Source organism: Bubalus bubalis, chromosome 23 (genome assembly GCF_019923935.1).
Source record: "Bubalus bubalis isolate 160015118507 breed Murrah chromosome 23, NDDB_SH_1, whole genome shotgun sequence".
Lineage (NCBI taxonomy): Eukaryota > Metazoa > Chordata > Mammalia > Artiodactyla > Bovidae > Bubalus > Bubalus bubalis.
In genome coordinates, this window is record NC_059179.1 from 12,724,090 (window position 1) to 12,744,535 (window position 20,446).

Consider the following 20,446-nt stretch of genomic DNA (forward strand, 5'->3'; position numbering starts at 1 on the left):
GGACGGGGAAGATGGATAAATTAGGGGAGTATGAGATAAACAGATAAACACCACTATATATAAGATAAATAAGCAACAACAATTTACTGTATATTATATGGAATGATATTTAATATATAATAAGTTATAATGGAAATAAGTTGAAAATATATATATATATAACTGAATCACATTATTGTAAACGTGAAACTAACATAAAATTATAAATCAAGTATACTTCAATTTAAAAAAAGAAATATTTTTTGCCTTCTATACAAGTTCCAAGCATGGTGCTTGGTGCTGGGAATATTGGTTAAAAAAAAAAAAAAAGACACGGTTCATGCCCTTGAAGAATTACTAAACAATGAGAAAACATACATAGAATCAATAATTGAGAACAGAAAAAAAAAATTCCAGGCAGAGGAGGAAAACATGTGTGAAGATACTCAGATAGGGAGGAGCATGGACTGTTTTTAAAAATTCAATAGAATTGTAAACATTTCTATCCATTGAATTGAGAACTCACAGGACAATTGAAACACTAAAAGGAAAATTCTCATCATCCCCAGATGCCATTCAGACATTATTATATTTGTTGTTATTGTTGTTTAGTCACTAAGTCATGTCAGACTCTCTTGCGACCCCATGGTCTGTAGCCTGCTGTAGTTCTCTGTAGTTGGCTGTCCATGAAATTCTTCAGGCAAGAATACCAACGTGGGTTGCCATTTCCTTTTCCAGAGGATGTTCCCAACCAGGGGTCAAACCTGCGTCTCCCGCAGAGATTGAACGTGCGTCTGTTACATTGGTAGGCAGGCTCTTTGCCACTGAGCCACCAGGAAAACCTATTATTACCACAATAGCATAAACTATTTGAAAAATTGCCTGAATTTTCTATTTGTCTTGCTGAGGTAATGTCTATAATCGATGAATCTAATAAAATTACATGAAAATATGATCATCAAAAACATTTACAGGCATCTCAGGCATGTGACACCATGGTAAATGCTTTAAGAATTTATGAAACAGTTTCCAGAAAACCTAGGTTCTATGAGTGCCCCCTGTTTAACATGTACAAAATAAAATTAAACACTAAGGCAACAGTCACTAAGTCACTTCTTACAAGTATGCCACTTCTCAAGTTATCATTTCCCAATATTTGGTCTTACCAGAAAATAACTGATACCCTAGAGTCAGAAGAGAGATTAGTTATAATAGTCATGGTTGCTGAATCGTCCAAAAATACATATAAAATTTTTAAGTGATTTTCCCAATTCTTAGTTAAAAGCTGTCCCTTTGGTACAAATTACGTCATAGGTGAACTAGTATAAATTGTTTGACATTTTTTCTCATTCTCTCCCAGCTTCTTTTTCTTTTCCTTTGGCTGCTAGGCATGGAGTACAGTATCCAGGGACGAGCCGCTGTAACCAGGGTGAGGCAAAGAGTTCAAGTCAGGCAGGACAAAGAACCAATGTTAATAACTAAGGTCCTAATAACAAAAATTAAACACCTATGAAAACCTGAATCAATCCAATTAACCATAAGGCCCTGACTTACACTACAGGAAAGAAACACGTCACTCCTTAAAAATCTCTATTGTGCTTACTATACTACATGGTGACAAGCTGACAAAAGTCTGCCTTCTGATGTAAATTCCTCACAAGTAAGGACTTGCTTTACCATCCTGGTTCCCTCAATGTCCCCAGTGCTGAATGCAGCAGGAGCCCAACAAATGCTTATTAATCAAATCAAGGAATGAACGGTCACTATTTTTAAAAAGTTACAAAATGGATGCAATTAATTACAGAACTACCTTAGCTACCTGTTAGGATTGCAGCAAATACATAAAGTCTGCCATTGTGTTAGTCTACGTAGAGTGACATTCGTAACATTAGACCATCAATTAAAAGTCATTATTTAAGTTGCTTTATTACAGCTACAAATAAACTTTATTTGATGTAATGTAATAAAACATTTTCAAATTTAACAACATTTACCTGACCAGAACGAATCAGTTAAATTATGGATATAAGTATATACAGTTACTTCAGCAAATCCGCGGTTCAGGAATTGGTACAAGCTTTATCGGAAAGGACAGTGCCCACCTCCCCTTTCAAAGAGGCAGACCCTTCCTTGTGTGTGATAAGAAGCGAAGTCAGTGAAAGTTGGAAGAAATCTGCCATCCATGCTGGAATTCCACATTATCCTGTGAGAAAACAGCTACACATATTGCAGGAAAATAATAGTCACTTTCCATTCTCTCTTGTCAAATGAAGGTTTGCATTCATTTCGTCCCCTTAGAGGTACTCTTCTCTGATCTACTTTCTGTCTCCCTAACTCATAATATTACATAGAACCATTAAAAAAAAAATACCAAGTACAAAGGGAACTTTTCCATGTCCTGACCTGCCCTGAATATCTACCACTTTGGGGAAGGACAGGGGACGAGAACAGAATTGACCAGGCACACATGTGATTTCAGATACAGAGAACACAAATACCAACCCTCTAGAAGGAACAGAATGGTACTACAGAGGCTTCCCAGCACTGCCCCAGGGGACCGCCGGGGCACACATACAACGCTGCTCAATGAGAATTAGCACAAGGACGCTCCATCTCCAAAAGCATCACGGCCTTGCGTGGAAACCCCATTGTTACCATCCTTTCTCCCCCAAACCTCAGAGTTAGGAGCCAGCCCGCAGGCCCACAGCACCGAGGTGTAAAGGACAGTCACAAGTTCTGTGCCAACCATCGTGTTCATGTCCGGGGCAGGGAGGCAGCCCTCGCTCTCCATCCAGGGAAAACTCCTCACAGGAGGAATGCCCCTCCCTTCTCAGGAGCCCCCAGGAGAAGAGTGAGTGTGATTAAAAAAAAAAAAAAAAAAAAAAAGCTTTATTCAGGTTTTAAGATTCTCTCCATCCTGAGCTCTGTTCCTGAGTTACTCCAGAACGAGAAGCGAGTTAACAAAGAAAGGAAGCTGGTGGGGACATCACAGGGACCCTGCAAAAAAGCCAAACTGTTTGACAGAAGCTTTGAACAGACACTGCTCTGGGAGATCATTTGTAGTGGCTGATGACAGGGTTCTGTTTTCTAATGTGGACATGCAGTGTATTCATCACTAGGCTTACCGCAGTGGGCTGAGGAAAACACCCTCTGTCCCACAGCAAAATACATCTGTCTCATGAATGATTCCTGAATATTCACCACAAGGCCTAGACTCAACAGCATGAGAAGTGTGCACGGGAACTTCTTCACTTGCACAGACTTGAACAGAAGCAAAGCACCAGAAACTGTGTTCTTTCTGGAACTCAGTTCTGTGTGTGCGCTTACAGCTGAGCTGATCAGGCCATTTTCACGTGCACACAACAGCACGGATCCACAGAAAACAAGGAGAGGTCACCATCCCTCTCACGATACACTCTGAACAGTGGATATACTTTGCTGGTCATGTCTTAGCCATCCCAAGAAAGGACAGACGCCGCATTCCATTCCGAAGTCTCGGCAAATGATTGCATTCTGTTTCCACCTCTGTCTTGCCTTGTTTATTTCATCTCCATTATTCTGCTTTTGATCATGAATCATGACTTTTTTTTCTACAGTAGTCAGAGTTTTGTCTAGAGAGAGAGAGAAAGAGAGAAAGAGGACGCAAGAAAATGATTTAGCAGAACTGTCGTTGTGAGTTGCTTTGTGGTGGGTGGATTTAATTCTTACAGCATTTGATAATTTGAATTATTTGTGGTTTCTAAGGGGATATGAGCATCTAAGGGGGAAGAAAAAGTGCTATGACTCTTGTCGTACATTTTGTAACATCTACAAGTTGCAGAGGCCTTAATATATTTGCAAATCAGCTCCAGATAACCCATTTAGGAGTTCATTTTTTTTTTTTTTTTTTAGGAGTTCACTTTTATAATATAGCCCCAAATGGCTCTATTCTCAATAATCCTTTCAAAATACTACTGCACTTGCTGTACCCGAAAAGAATAATGATAACTACAATGGGAAATGTCCTCCCCTTCAAACTTAGAAGGATGCATTACAGTAAACCATGTGTGCAGAGACCGAGAAGCCCCTCCTTCCTAGCTCCCTTCCTCCCAGGTTCACAGAAATGGCGTGAGTCAGGAGAAGTCTTGGCCAACAGCTGAAGAAAAGTCCCTTTCTCCTTAGTGCAGAGCCAAATCCCTCTAGATAAACGCCTCTAACTCAGTACCTTCACAGGACGTCTCAACTTACCAAACTACATCTCTGTGCTTGAGAGCTGGGTCTAAGAGGGTTCGGGGCCTCTGCCTCCCCGTCCTATTGAAAGTGCCTCCTCACGTGGCTGTCAAGACTTGATGAGTGAGTCTCCCTGGTGACAGGATCAGTTTCTCCATAAGACACCAACTCAATTTGTTCCTCACCCCCACCACGGTGCCTGAGGGGAAGCACCGTGCTCCGGCTTTGACCCACGGCTCCAGGCTGCTGGGTAGCTAGGAAAAGGCACTGAGAAGAGGCTGTGTCCCCCCCGGGGCTCCACACTTACTCTTGTCCCAGGGCCTCTGCCTCCTCCCCACAGAGGAGACTGCAGTTCCCCTGAGGCTCACAGCGGCTCATGAGCTTTACTGAATGCCACCAGGCTCCAGCACCATCTCTGAAGCTCCGCTTTCCTCACAACCTACCTGTTAGTTTCCAAATGTCCAGACATTCTTGGTCTCTTTCGTAGTCTGAATGCCCACCATCCTCGGGCAGGCCTCATCACTTTTACATTGGTCTCCTACCCGTTTCCCTTCTCCTATTGTGAACTCCTATTTATCCAGTAGATCTTTTCTCACTCCAGCTCAAAAACCTTCATTTTTCTCCCCGCCCACTTTGCCCACATGCCCTCCAAGTTGACCCCAATCTACCCAGCTTCCAGGTCCTACTGAAGACACAGCCAAGGGTCTTACTGTGTCTCTGTCCACTTCTAAGTCCCTCTGTCCATACTGTCCCCTCTTCTTGGAGTAGTCCCCAACCCACCTCCACCCCTGCCATCCCTTAATCCTACTCTTTATTCAAGACCCACCCCAAAGATCATCTCCTTCATGATGATATTTCCTTCATCATGGATATTTTCTTCCTAAGACATCCCCCTGAGGCTTATTTTTCTTGTAGACATGTTTATACTACTTGATTTTATCTTGTGCTGTGTGTATTTACTGTTTATTAAGAAAACAAACAAAAATATTAGAAAGAAGCAAGTGAGGTCAATTGCCTGCCTTTCTTACTTTAAAGAGATGCCGCAAAGTTAAAATGTAGGCAAGTACAAAGCAGGAAGTGAACAAGTTATTATTAGTACTAATTGATGATTTAATAAAAATAAAGAGCTGAATTCCAGCTAGTCAATGATGAGGAAAATACTACTCAGGGGAAAGAAAATTAATGAAACAACCAACTTTTTGTTTGGCTTTGTCTTTAAGACAACATCCTACCATAGACATCCAGGGTTTCAAGAGCCGTGATGTATCTTCCCAATTTTCAACAGGACCCATTTCATCTTATTTTTTTTTATAATCACTCCTAAGTGATTCGAATCACTCCTAAGTGTTTCCTTGCCCATAAAGACAAGGCAGATTCACTCTGAATGCCTAAGCTTCAGTGCTCACCATGGAGCAGCATTCAGGACAAGAACTCAAGATGACCCCGCTACAACTGCAACCGTTAGGGACTGTAAGGGTCTCTTTGCTAGGAAGAAGGGAGAAGGGGAGGCAGAGCTACTTGAAAACAATACCATGAAATTTTTTTACACGGAAGTATTTTAGAAATTGCTGTTCAATATTGTTCACAGTAATGGTGTTGAAGAACAAAAGTCATCCAAATGTGACACTTAAAAGCCATTTTGCTTTTTGGCAATTCAAAGCAAATCCATAAATAAAGTCATCAAATTAAAAAAAAAAAAAAGCCCCTGCTTCTATCACATTATCACATTTGGTTTTATATTATCAGTATTTGAATACTTGTGAAAAGGTGACAAAGACTGTAATTTAGGGTAGTACATTATAATGACCAGGGAAGTATTTATAGCCTTTTCCCTCTATTCACTCCCTAGCCAAGGAAGACTCCCGAGTGCCTGCCAGACTCCTGAGCCTCTCGTTATGCGGATCAAAAAAATGGGGAAATATTTGGAAGTAGCAATACACAGGCTAGTAGATTGTTTATAAAGGAAAGGAAGAAAGCTATTATATAGGAGGAAAAAATAAAGCCAAGAAGATGGAGTTGGGGCAAAAGTAAAAGAGACTAGAACCTAAGCAGCCAGGGGAGGTGGAGGGGTGGAAAGAGGGCTGGAGAGATTGGAGGGAGCAGCCCAGAGTCTCTAGGTTGGCCAAGAAATGTGTGTGCTAGAAAGACAGGGAGGGGGAACAAAAGCTTGTAAGATTTGCTGTGAGCTATGGACTGGATGCCAGATCATTATTCCAGAGACCCAGGTAGAGTTAGAGTTGATTTGGGTTCTCCAGCTGGTGTTTACTTGAATGCAGCTGTGCAGAGCATGGACCATAGGGAGAGTTCTGGTCACTAGTCATTTGCTAGCCACCACTCCCACCACGTCTACAGCCACCCCAGCCCACTGGCTCTGTGAGCTTCCAGAGGCAAGGACTGTCACTCATTTGTCCTTCTATCACTGCCATGCCTGGTGCCATGCCTTGTACACAACAGGCTCTCAAATATTTTTGGAGAAAACAAGCCAATGAAGAGATGCCTGAGTTCCAACCTCTACCTTCTAATTCATTGCACATGATACCACCAAATCAGTCTCATGGTTTTGGTGACTCCGTTTTCCTTACTTGCAGAGATTTGGCCAATGGCTTCCTTCTGCCCACAGGAGGATTTCTGAACCTTAGCATTATGGACATTTTGGGCTGGGTAATTATTTGCTGTGGGGGCTGCCTGAGTAAGATAGGATGTTTAGCAGCATCCTCAGCCTCTACCCACTGCTAGGAGGTCTTCCCCTTCCCTATCTGAGAAACCAGAAACATCTTCAGACATTGTCAAATGTCCCTGGAGTGCAAATTAACCCTAGTTGAGAACCATTTGCCTACACAAAAAAATCCCTAAAATTTCTGGGGCTAGAATGGAAGATCCTTCATAATTTAATTTATTTGATCTTTCCATTATGATCTCTAAATCTCCCCTACAACAATGCTTCAGTCAGCCTGTCCCTTGCATAAAGTCTCATATTGACACCTCTATAAGAAATGTCCCCTTCATGAGGAATGCCATCTCTAGTCTCCTGTAGACATAAATGCTTTGACCCTCATAGTCATATTTGAGCCCATATCCTTTAGGAAGTATTCCCTGGTCAGAGGTAAGGAAATCACTGAGTTATTTTCCTCTCCTTTGAATCTTATAGCTTTTCCTGTCTCCAACTTTCCTTGTGTTCTCAACACAAAAGAGTAAATGAGCTTGTGTGTGTGTTTACATATAGTCTGTACGATAGAAACACATGAGCGATAGCAAGAAAGACATCGTATGTTTTCCGTATCCTCCTCAATGCTTGACACAGTTATAAACAAGAATTTAAAAATGAGTCCTCCCACATTGGAAGAAAAAAGAAAACTGCCTGCCATAGAATTTTTTAAATAGCAGCTATTCCAACTAATTAGAAATCTCCTAGAGTTAATGAATACTTAGGTCCATCATCCCAAATAATTTTAACATTCCATAATTCTAAATAAAATCAATAATTAAACATTTAAACAGAAAGAGATATAATGAGGACACAATCATTTTCTGAGACCAGGGGAGACCAAACTATGACTTGTAGGCCAAACCCCGATTGCCACCTGTTTTTGCAAATAAAGTTTTATTTGTATACCACCACATTCATTTGGTTACTTGTGTCTAGGACTTATTGCTCACTACAAAGACAGAAATAAGTATTTTCAGTGGAGACCATATGGCTAGAAAAACTTAAAATATTCACCATCTGGCCCTTCAAAGTGAAAGTTTGCTGATCCTTGTCTTAGATTAACAGGAAAACTAATACCTAAGACTCCACACTAGCTAAAGATGCAAAGGCAAATATCTTTTGACGTTATATTAGCTGATTTAAATACTTTTATAAAAGTCATAGCAGCATGGAAGTTAAAAATACATTTGAACACAGATGTCCTGCACTCAAATTCAGCTCCCCATTTAAGACTTTGAAAAATTATTTGACCTCCCCAACAGAATGAAGATAAAGGAAACAAACCTCCCATAAAGTTTTAAGAATTTAAATGCCATAATTCACATGGAGTGCTTAGAAGAATATCTGAGAGTGAATCATCAATAAATGTGGGTAACTATTATTTTAAACTGAAAAACCTATTTGTATGATGTTTGAAAAATTAGCATTTTTTGAATTATGTGTGGATTATTAGCTAAAGTAATCGATAAAATTATCCCCGAGTTCTTTGACTGTGTAGAAGGAAAACTAACACAGTGGTGTTTTCTAGTTCAGCACCTCAGTGGTTCTTTCCTAGTTTCTACACTGGCTGCTTAACTGGACCCCCTGCCATCAGTCTTTTTATTTTATCTGCCCTTCTCACTGCTGCCAGAGAGACTTTCTTTGAACACATCTTTCAGCATGTTACTCCTGGGAACTGAAACCAACACGCTTTCCTGCTCCTGTGCTGAACAATTCTGGAGCCAGGCAAAAGAACCCAGTCCTTGTTACAGGAAAGAGTTGCTTCTAAAAGATAAGACTGCACACCAACTGAACTAGCTTACTCCTCGAGACTGACAGTTTGCTCATTAAAAGTGGTTTCACGGTCCTCACTCAGCTGTACCCACCAATCCAAGTTATCACATCATAAACTCTGCCCAGTCCTCACTTCTCTGCCCTAGCACTACCCAGCCCAAGCTCTCAAACTCTATCAATAACATTTGTTTATTTCCTCATCAGAGAAGTGACCAAGACTCCGTCAAGGAGGTGTCCTCTTAAACTGCAGTAAGTCTAATAAACTTAACTTACTCCTATTAATGGGGTTTTCTAAACATCTTCTTAGTGAACTAACGGTTAAAATCCCCAGCTCAAAACATCCACAAGCTCATTGCTACTATAGACTGAAGTCATCTGACAAGTAGTGCTACCCAATAGTTAAGAGCACATGCGTTGGGCTGATTCATACCATATCTACCACTCAGACTATGTAATCTTAGGCCACCACTTTATGTCCCAAGCCTGTTATTCCTCTGAAAACTGGGGGTGCCAGAAGCAACTAGTTTACAGGTAGAATGATAAACACCCTGATAGCATCTGGTAGGTACTCAACAATTGTTAAAAATTATTACTTGGATTATCTATTACGTGTCAGGCACTGCACTAGAGTCTACAAACAGAAATTTGGCTAAGACATGGCCCTTTCCCTGAAGGAATTTAGAACCTGGTCCTGGTGGATAAACACCAGTGGTTGATTCAGTAAGAATCTTATAAACCTGGAAAGATCCTTGGTAATATAGGTCGCTCATTGCATACATTCTGAAGCCAAAAGACTGTATTCTTTTATAATGAAATTTTATTTATTTTTTGATGCAACATGGGGAATTTCCCCAACCAGGAATCAAACCTGTGTCCCCTCCAACGGAAGTTCAGAGTCTTAACCACTGGACCATGAGGGAAGTCCTTGTAGTCTTTCGAAAAAGAAAATCTAATTTTTTATTATGAACAAGTTATTATGTACAAAACAGGGTATAGAATAGAAGTAAAAATAAATACCTGCGAAGCTATTTCACAGCTCAAGAATTAGCATATCTGTAGTCTTACAACTTTGAGTTCCTAGGACAGGAAATGATGATCTCTGGTTTCCCTTATCCATATTAGGGAGATGTTTCTGCCTCCTTCATCCTGGTGATGAGTTAGAGAACAAGCTGAGTTCCTTGAGGTTTTCAGAGTCGTCTGGTGGGTATCCTAGTTGGGAGCTCTGGAGTCTACCGTAACCCATGAGGGTACTTTGGGACCCTATTCCCCTGAGATAGCTGAGAGCACAGAGGTCTCCTTGGCCACCTTGATTACACATAAAAGCAGTCTAGTATATGGACAGCATCTGGAGGTAAGGTTCACATGATGTGGGATCTAGACCCAGAGGTACCACTAATCACTGCATGATAGCTCACTCGCCATGACCCAGTTATGTCTTCTGTCAAAGGAAGGGACTGGCCACGATGACTGGGAAGGTCCTTCTCAGCTACAGTGGTCCAGGGTTCTCTGGCCAATTCCAAAGAACAAGGTTCAGTGAAGAGGGACACGTCTTGTCTCACATTCAACACTGATCTATTCTCTAACCAGCACCTTCTATTTCCTCAATCTAGTTTATTTCCCCTCAGTTTTCAAATATGAAAATGTCTCCTCTACCTCAAATTTAAAACAAGATCTTCATTGGACCTGATGACTTTGCTATGCTGTCTCCTTCCTTCTTTACAATCCCAAATTAATCCACATGTGTGTTATATTTCCTTACCACCATTGGCTCTTTGCGGTCCTTTTCCAGATTCCAACGTCCTATTGTAATTGCTTCTTGAAAAGTCACTAATTGCTTCCTAGACAAACTCAACAACTCTCTATCAGTTCCCAACTCCTAAAGCTGGGTCATACTTTCTGAAAACTCTGTATCTATCAAGACTTTGCTCCACCCTGGCATTTCCCCACACTAACCACTCCCTACTGCCTCAGACTACTTCTTTTCTCTTTACCAGATGTAAGAGTAATAGCAACTAAAATGATAATGTTACAAGAATTAGAGCTATAAGGACCTAAGGTGAATGTTATTTTCAAAGAAAGGAGGAAAAACATCACCTTCCTTGTCAGCCATGGCATCAATTGCGATTCATCAGCAAATCAGTCTCTTCCTCCAATCCAACTGAATACCTATCTTTGGCTTTTGGAACTCTATGGGGCGGAAGACTACAGTATCCTGGACTCAAATCTGATACACTTGGGAGAAAATAAGCTTGCTACTGGTTCTGGAAGCTTTCTGCCATGTGCTTCAGAAAGGAGGTCCATGAAAGGGTCGGGGGGATAGAAGGGAACACTGATAAATGGCCTTACAGCAGAAGCTCAGGTCTCTCGGGCCTCTCGGCGAGCTTCAGGGCCTCATGCATGCCTGCGGCCGAGAGTTTCCGGTTGATATTCCGGTACTGGCATTGGAGCAGGCTGCGGTAGGTGGTCCTCAGGTCCCGGTTGAAGAAGGCATATATAAAGGGGTTAATGAGAGAGTTTGCATAGCCCAGCCACAGACATGTCCTCTCCACCCACAGCGGGATGCAGCTGCAGGCGATGCCGCAGATGAAGGGCCTGGCGGTCGAGAGGAGGAAAAACGGCAGCCAGCACATGGTGAAGGCCCCGACGATGATGCCCAGCGTGGTGGCTGCTTTCTGCTCCCTCTTAAAGATGGAGATGTTTTTCCTTTCGTGTTTGAGGAGTCTCGAAAGGTTTGCACACTCCTCTACCTCCTTCTGGAGCTTCACCATGCCATTAAGGGAGATGACGCTGTCGGGCTCCTCCGGCCGGGGGAAGCCAGGGAACTTGTGTTTGGCGGCGCTCTTCCTGGCGGCTTTGTAAATCTGGTAGTACATGAAAAGCATGACAGACATGGGGATATAAAATGCCACTGCGGTGGAGTAAATCGTGTAGCCGAAGTCCTGGCTGATCAAGCACACCTTGCCATCGTTGACGTTCTGAGCCCAGCCGAAGAGCGGCGGTAAAGTGATGGAGGCGGACAGAAGCCAGACGGAGAGGATCATCTTGGCCATGCACTTCCCGTTCTGCCTCACAGGGTACGTCAGCGGCCTCGTGATACCAAGGTACCTGGGAGAGAAGTGGGAAGAGAACACATGACTGCCGTGATCACAGCTGATCAACTGGGGAGCACCACTAGGCTATGAACCCAGGAGCTCCCTTCCTTACAGTCCCTTCTAGGCAGGCATCTGTCTTCCCATTTCACAGAATGGTAAACTAAGGCTCTGAGAGGCTGTGTATTTTATTCCAGGTCACACAGCCAGCCAAAGGCACTGCCAGCCCTCAGCCTGAGCCCTCTGCCTATAATGCTGGGCCATGCTCTTTTCATACCTTGCAGCCTCTCACAGTCTGTGTGGTCAAGGAACCAAAGACTCAACATCTGCCTTCGCCCCATGACTGCTGCCACTGAAATCAGTCAGGAACAAAATGTCAAGCCTGGTGGGATGTTGCAATACACGCTCACAGGCTAGCCAAGGTCTACCACACTCAGAGATTATTCACCCACTGATCTCCGCTGTCTGAATTCAGGCCAGCTCTGAATTCATTTTCACTTCCCCTTTGCACTGAAATGAAAGCACTTCTCTAAGATCACAGAGATTTGTGAGATATTTAGGAAATCCTAGGGTTTGGGAATGGAAAGTAGCAAGTGATCATTTTTTTTTTTTTTTATCCCCAGAAAAATTCTCACACAAGAGTAATGTCCTAGAAGTAATCATTAGAAAATAAAAACAGCCTGCCTTGTCTTTCCAGTTCTAAGGAGGATCACAAGGAAAAGCGTAATTCTGAAAAATATGAGACAAACCCAACATTTCCTCTGTGCTTAGTTCTATACAGAGAATAAATATTTCTCTGTATCTGTTATCAAGGATTTATAATGCAAGAGAGACTCAGCAAACAGGGAAAACATAGTCAGGAAGATGTTCTGCCAAATGCTTGGTAGCTTTCAGCTTTCCAAACCTGTTTTCTTCTCTATATTTAATGGTCTTAGCTTCTATTTGAGAAGGGATTCAAAGAGCACTTGATAAGCCAAGATAGGTAAAGCCTGGCCATTCTGTTGGTTTTTTCATATATATATATATATGACATATTCTTGAAACATCAAAAGGAAAGGTACAGAGAATGACCAACTTACCAACATGTTATTTCCTGAAAGTCTGTCACTTGACGGGTTGGAGTTTAAAAAATAATTATTTTTGTGCTAGAAATACCCTCACACGTTATGCTTGAATTATCTCACAAAAGTCGCTTTCATAATGAAAATTAGCATCAATGCAACTTACAATAATGCAAAATCGAACTATAGTAAAAAAAAAAAAAAAAAAGGCAGCAGCAGCCAGATTTGCTTATTCAGTGACAATATTCATTCATTCATCCCTTTAACAAATATCAACAGAGCTCCTTCTATATGCCAGGTGCCATTTTAAATGCTGGAAATATGAAACCAATGAAAGAGACACAAACCTTGAATGCAGGCACATGGGGAAATCCTGCAGGGGTGAACGGGACAACTGAGCTTGTGGTCATGGTAAAGTGACCCCTGACCCCTCCCCCCAAGCATGCAGGTGTCAGCGGGACCAGTTCTTCATCCTCACTCCTGCCTTCCTTTGTCCACAATAAAGCTAGCCCACCAGCACAATCTCTAGGGTTTTCAGCTGTAACTAGGATTGTGTTTTGCCTCCCAGATAGAATGAAGGATGAGAAGGTAAGGGGTTTACCTGAGAACTCAAGAGTGAGAGCTGAAAAGGGAGGGAAGAGAGAAAGGAGGAGGAAAGGAGGAAGATCAAGAGAAGGTTAGTGTGAAGTATCTTTGGCCTGGAGAAGGCACTGGCAACCCGCTCCAGTGCTCTTGCCTGGAAAATCCCATGGATGGAGGAGCCTGGTGGGCTGCAGTCCATGGGGTCGCTGAGAGTCGGACACAACTGAGCGACTTCCCTTTCACTTTTCACTTTCATGCACTGGAGAAGGAAATGGCAACCCACTCCAGTGTTCTTGCCTGGAGAATCCCAGGGATGCAGGGGCCTGGTGGGTTGCCGTCTATGGGGTCGCACAGAGTCAGACACAACTGAAGCGACTTAGGAGCAGCAGCAGCTTTGGCTTTATGTGGAAATGTCTGAAATTATCTGAGTTTTAAGCTATGGGGGAAAAGTTAAAAAAAAAAAAAAAAGAAAAAGAAAAAGAAAAGGTACATAAGGAAACCCCTGAAGCAAGATGTTAGAACTGACGAGAAGCTTACAATCAAGCTCATCTGTGTCTTATGGCTGAATGCAGAGGTCCCACTAAAAAATAAAACCTCTCTCTGTCTTTGCTTTGGTTCAGGGGCTCTCGCCAAGTTTTTCCTGCTAAAACTCTTTTGCAGACCTCTCTTTTTGGACCTAGTTTTTGCCCTCTACCAACTCCTGTGGATGGAGCCTGGGCTCTTTCCAAGCTTCCCTAGGCAGCCTTTGCTAGGACTTGGACTTTGATCATCTCCCTTTGACTGTAGCCACAGGCATAAAATGCCAACCAAGCCTGGAACTGGCTTCCAGGATTATTCTATCAACCCAGGCTGCAGGTCCAATGAGAGAGATTAGTTCATATAGTTTCTTAGGTGGCCACCAGATGGCACTGTCAGACCATTTTACTGGGGGTTGGGATGGTGGGTAGTTGGAGCAGTAAGTGCTGGAAGGAGGAAGGAGGATTACTCATGACAAGATGAGAAATTATACTGTATTTGTGGGGTCATATAAAAAATTAGCAAGCCTGGAACTCACAACCTGGTGAACTCTAATTCTTGAGGAAGTCGATTCAGTTTTCCCTTCCATCCTTCACATTTTCATTACTTAAAAAGGAACTTATACCTTAAGGCTTAATTAAATCTAGCTTCTCTCTTACATTAAGTAATATCAAATCCACAAAGATTAATCCTGAGAGGTTAATTAATTGAGTATCAAAGGACATCTCAGAATATTAAATAATCTCATAATAACAGCATACTTACTCATTCTAATATATTTAGTCTGACTTTATTACATTTCAGCGATGAGGACTCAGTCCTTCCTGGATATACAAATTGTATTCCATAAACTTGCCTATTTTAGGCTCTATTCTATAATCACCTCAAGTAATGTTCTACAATAAGGGAATTATATTTTCTTCTTTAGTCTCCTGGGTACCATCTAAGACTTCTGAAAGCTAAAACCAACCAAAAGATGATTAGGAAAAAATATGAGTGCTCATTAAAGTGTCTGGAAATAAAATAAATAAACAAAAGTCAATAGCTTTCTAAAAAAGGATTAACAGAAAATTTCATGGAAGAAAATAATTTCATTCACAACAATCAAAAAATTAAAATATCTAGAAAAATCTTTTTAAATGATCAGGGCCTATATAAAAGACAACATGAAATGCTACTGATAGACCTAAGAGAATCCCTGAATCCATAAGAAAAAAAAATTATAAAAAAATCCAGTACTATAAAAGTGCCACTTTCCCTTCAATTAATGTAAAAATGTCATAGAAGTCTAGTTGAAAATCCTAGCAATTCTTTTGTTAGCTTGACCAAATGATTCAAGTTCATCAAGTAAGTATACAAAAGTAGACAAAATCCAGAAACAATGAAAAATGAAGGCATATTTATAAAAAATAGCATAAATCCACAGACATAAAAACTGAATAACTATTCAGAAATAAATAGATCAATAGAACAAGATAGATCCCAGAAGTATATTCAAAAGTATAAGAGAATTTAATATCAGAAAGTAAGTAATTTTAAATCGGAGTATAAGATTAGATATTCATGAAGTCTGACAACTGGCTAGCAATTGAGGTAAAAAATAAATCTGAATTATCTTTCTTCTTATTCAAAAATAACTCCCAGATGGATTAAAGATTATCATATAAAAAAATTAAACCCTAAGACTGCTACAAGGAAATACAGATATTTCTGCAATCCTGCCAGAGGTCATTATTAACCTTTGGATACAAAAGCTTGATATTATAAAATGATAATATAAGCTTGAAACTATTGATAAATTTTTGACAAAAATTTTACACAAAAATACAAATAAATAAGAAACATTTATGCAGAGAATTAAAAGTCAAATGACAAACTTGCAGTCCAAAGAACAATAGATCAATATTCACAGATCTCTTACAGGTCAGTAAGAAAAATACAACCATCCTGATAAAAATAGTGAAGCAATAAAACACAAAAGAAATAATATTCTAAAGCACTTGGAAATATGTATAACTTCATTAATAATTAAAGATACGCAAATTTTAAAATAATGCTAGAATTTGGAATCACTTGTCAATTTTTAAGAAAGACAAAACCCGCCACAGGTATACATGTGTTCCCCATCCTGAACCCTCCTCCCTCCTCCCTCCCCATTCCATCCCTCTGGGTCGTCCCAGTGCACCAGCCCCAAGCATCCAGTATCGTGCATCGAACCTGGACTGGCAACTCGTTTCATACATGGTATTTTACATGTTTCAATGCCATTCTCCCAAATCTTCCCACCCTCTCCCTCTCTCTCAGAGTCAATAAGACACATGTATACCTGTGGTGGATTCATCTTGATATTTGGCAAAACTAATACAATTATGTAAAGTTTAAAAATAAAATTAAAAAAAAAAAAAAGAAAGACAAAACCCAATATTGGGAAAATGTAAAAAACAAGTGCGCTTTTTGCCAGTGGGAGTTTCAACTGAGATAAAAGTTGGGGAAGGCAGTTTGGTAATTAATATACATCAGCATTTGTCTTTTAGCTCAGCAATCAAGACTTCTAGGAATCTGACTTACAAATATAATTGTACAGATGCAAAATGATTACTGTGCAAGGATATTAACTAAACATATAAAAAGAGAGGAGAAAAAAGATGCAATCTAAATATCTAGCGATAGATATTTTTTTGTGTGTAGGTACAGACACACAAAATGTGTAGGTACATATATCATGTTACCATTAAAAATTATGAGATACATATCTATTTATTGATATTAAAAAGCCCAACAAGAAGTGGATAGAAAATGATGACTAGCCCTAAAAGACAAGTAGTAGAATATCATATGTTGTATTAACCTGTTTATATAAATCTAGGTGTTTTCATGAGTGTGTGTGCATGTGTATATACTGAGATGTCTAGAAAAATATCTACCAAGATAGTAACAAGAATTTTAACTGAGTTTTGGAGATATAAAAATTTTTTCTCTTTGCTTTTTATGCTTAAGTTTTAACTTTACATAATTTTTTTAAAGTCATTTTAATTCTAAGAACAAAATAAAAGATCTAAGAGGATTCTGTGATTCCTAAGTCACATAAGTGATTTTGGCAACAGAGATAATCTGGTTTAAAAGTCTGACAATTAAATCTTAGATAGTTTCATTTGATTAGCTTTTCAAAAGTGTTTTATTACATTCATAAGTTCACACAAAGAATACAGAACTTACTGGCATCTAAAATCCTATAATTACTATATAAAGTAATACTGGTATTCATGAAAGTGTTTGTCCAAATTATAAACTGATCCTCCACAATCTTGTATAATACAAATCTTACCATCGGTGGGGGGAGCAGCCTAGATTGATTCTAAATATTCCCTTATATGCGTGGCTAACATTTGTCAAACTAACATTTTATGCTCACTGTTAATTAGAAAGCGGGGTGCTTATAAAGCCTTCAGAATTTTATTTTTAAATGCATACAAATGTGAAAGTACAGTAAATCTCAAAGACAAAGGCAGCAAAGTATTATATAATTGAGAAATGTATGCAATTCACATTAGGGATTCTGTTAAAATGGGGTTTAGAGAAAAAGAGGATTAGAGAATTATTATATACATGGAGAGGGATTAGAATGCAAATTAACTCTGCTGCCTGTCTTCCATTCAAACTGTATAGAAATTATAGATAATGGCTCTTTAATTAAATGGCTTCTCCTGAGTTTTGTTAATATAGAATAATCATCTATGGGGTAAGGAAACTGGGTAGAATTACCCTGAAATACATTGGTTTTTTGTTTTTGTTTTTGTTTTTTTGGAATGTTAGGCTTTAAGAAGGTCTGTACATTTAGAAGACCTCTCCTGTGAGACTTCCTTCCTTACAGTAAGTGAAATTCATGGCAATCTCCAGCCTATATCAGTGGTTCCCCAAATTATCAGATTATCAGAATCACCAAGAAGCTGTTGAAACACAGACTCCCAGGCTACCACCCAAAGACTCCCTTTCAAGGTCTGGAGACCCTGGGCACTTTATTTGGGACTGATGTTTCTAGTTCTTTATCCCATGTACTTTTAGAGTCATTGTCCCTCATTCAGTCACAAAGACTTTACATGTATGGTATGAAGGGCTTTATTGTTACTTTATATATCTCATCTTAATCGTGTGCATCCAGTCAGGTCCTACAAAATCATCATGAATCACATTTCCAGTATCTCAGCCATTAGTTCTATCTTTTAGAACTGTGCTAAATGAAAATAAGATAAGCATGGTTTTTATGTCTTGATAAAGTTGTAGATTTTTTTTAATGTATAATACACAGCAGAGTTTTGTAAAATCTTTCTGACATGAATTAAAAATAAATATTTTTTTACAATAAGAAATACATTTTCCACCATCACACAGTACAAATATATATACTGAGTTGGCCAAAAAGTTCATTTGAATTTTTTTCTTAAGATTTTTGAAAAAACATGAAAGAACTTTTGGGCCAACCCAATATTTATTTATGCAAATTTAAAACTGATGAATGCACATGTATGTACATCTATGAAGGTATATAGATACAGATGCATATATTTATATATATGAAATTCAAACAAAAGTTTTACTAAACCATACTTACCATTACAACTTGCAAATCACTCTCTTCTACTGTATGCTATCCAACTTCAGATTTTTTATACATGGTCTTAATGTACTAAATTGATTTCAAGACCCAATAATGAAGCACGTCCTGAAGTTTGAAAATTGTGTGTTAGTTGCTCAGTCGTGTCCGACTCTTTTGCAACTCCATGAACCATATAGCCTGCCAGGCTCCTCTGTCCATGGAATTCTCCAGGCAAGAATACTGGAGTGGATTGCCATTCCCTTCTCCAGAAGTTTGAAACTTACTGACCTCCAATAAACATGGAGAGGCATTAAAATATTATGAGTCATGAGGGAAATGCAAAGTAAAAGCATATTGAGATACACCAGCATGTATCAGAACAGTTAGAATTAAAAATAATGATGATGATGACAATAAGAATAATAAATTATGATGCCAAGGGTTTTGTGAAGATAAAGAACAATTCTGATTGTCATGCATTGCTGGTGGGAATGTAAACAGATGTAGTTACTTCGGGAAACCATTTCTTAACATCTTCTAAAGCTGAAATAAATATATGTGTGTGTGTGTATATATATATATATATATATATATATATTTCTTTCTCTATGACCAGCATTCTTCTAAGTATACAATGAACACGCATCAAAATAGGCATATAAGAATGTTCAAAGCAGTAGTAATGGTAATAAACCCAAATAAAACCAACCCATTCTGCATGAATAAAATAAGTACAGTTCTACGACAGGAGAAGGGGTACATAAACTGTGGTACATTTACACAGTGAATTCTATAAAACAACAAGAACGAACCAACTGCTATATCAACATGGATGATTCTCACAAACATAACTGAGCTAAAGAAGCCAAACTCAAAAGAGAACACAAGGTTCAAAAATAGTCAAGACGAGTCTACGGTGACACGAGCCGGAAGTGTCACTGCCTTGAGGGGAGAGGACATGCTCTGGAGATGTTCTGTTTCTTTACATTCCTACCAACAGTGCGAGAGGGTTTCCTTTTCTCCACATCCTCTCCAGCATTTATTGTCTGCAGACTTTCTGATGATGGCCATTCTGACCTGTGTGAAGTGATATCTCATTGTAGTTTTGATTTGCATTTCTCTAATAATGAGCGAAGTTGAGCATCTTTTCATGTGTTTATTAGCCATCTGGATGTCTTCTTTGCAGAAACGTTTGTTTAGGTCTTTTTCCCACTTTTTGATTGGGTTGTTTGTTTTTCTGGTATTGACTTGTATGAGTTACTTGTATATTTTGGAAATTAATCTTTTGGCAGTTGTTTCATTTGCTATTACTTTCTCCCACTCTGAAGGTTGTCTTTTCACCTTGTTTATAGTTTCCTTTGCTTTCCTTTGCAAAAGCTTTTAAGTTTAATTAGGTCCCACTTATTTATTTTTGCTTTTATTTCCATTACTCTAGGAGGTGGGTCAGAGAGGATCTTGCTTTGATTCATGTCATCAAATATTCTGCCTATGTTTTCCTCTATGAATTTTATAATTTCTGGCCTTACATTTAGGTCTTTAATCCATTTTGAGTTTATCTTTGTGTATGGTGTTAGGAAGTGTTCTAACTTCATTCTTTTACATGTAGCTGTTCATTTTTCCCAGTAGCACGTATTGAAGAGGCTATCTTTGCCCCACTGTATATTCTTGCCTCCTTTGTCAAAAATAGGGTATCCATGGGTACATGGGTTTATTTCTGGGCTCTCTATCTTATTCCATTGGTCTAAATTTCTGTTTTTGTGCCAGTACCATAATATCTTGATGACTGTAGCTTGGTAGTATATTTTATCTGTGTGTGTGCATAGATCCATTCATTTTTAGCCACTCTTTTTTACATTCTTTTCCCATATGGGTCATTACAGAGTATTGAGTAGAGTTCCCTATGCTATATGGTAGGTCCTTCTAAGTTATCTATTTC

General features: G+C 39.4%; 1 protein-coding gene across 3 annotated transcripts in view; it reads right to left on the bottom strand.

Moving 5' to 3' along the window:
• Positions 1 to 224: 224 nt before the first annotated feature.
• HTR7 (5-hydroxytryptamine receptor 7) overlaps positions 225 to 20,446 on the bottom strand; it is a 106,140-nt gene continuing 85,918 nt past the window's right edge. The window contains exons 2-3 of one of the 3 annotated variants that reach the window (XM_025273777.3): positions 11,015 to 11,773; positions 225 to 3,590 (exon numbers count right to left, since the gene is read on the bottom strand). In XM_025273777.3, coding sequence (XP_025129562.3) covers positions 3,548 to 3,590; positions 11,015 to 11,773 — 802 coding nt within the window. In that variant the 3' untranslated portion in view covers positions 225 to 3,547. Of the gene's footprint in view, positions 3,591 to 9,607; positions 11,774 to 20,446 lie in introns of those variants that run through there. The other 2 variants (XM_044934958.2, XM_045164103.1) reach the window with 2 other exon arrangements.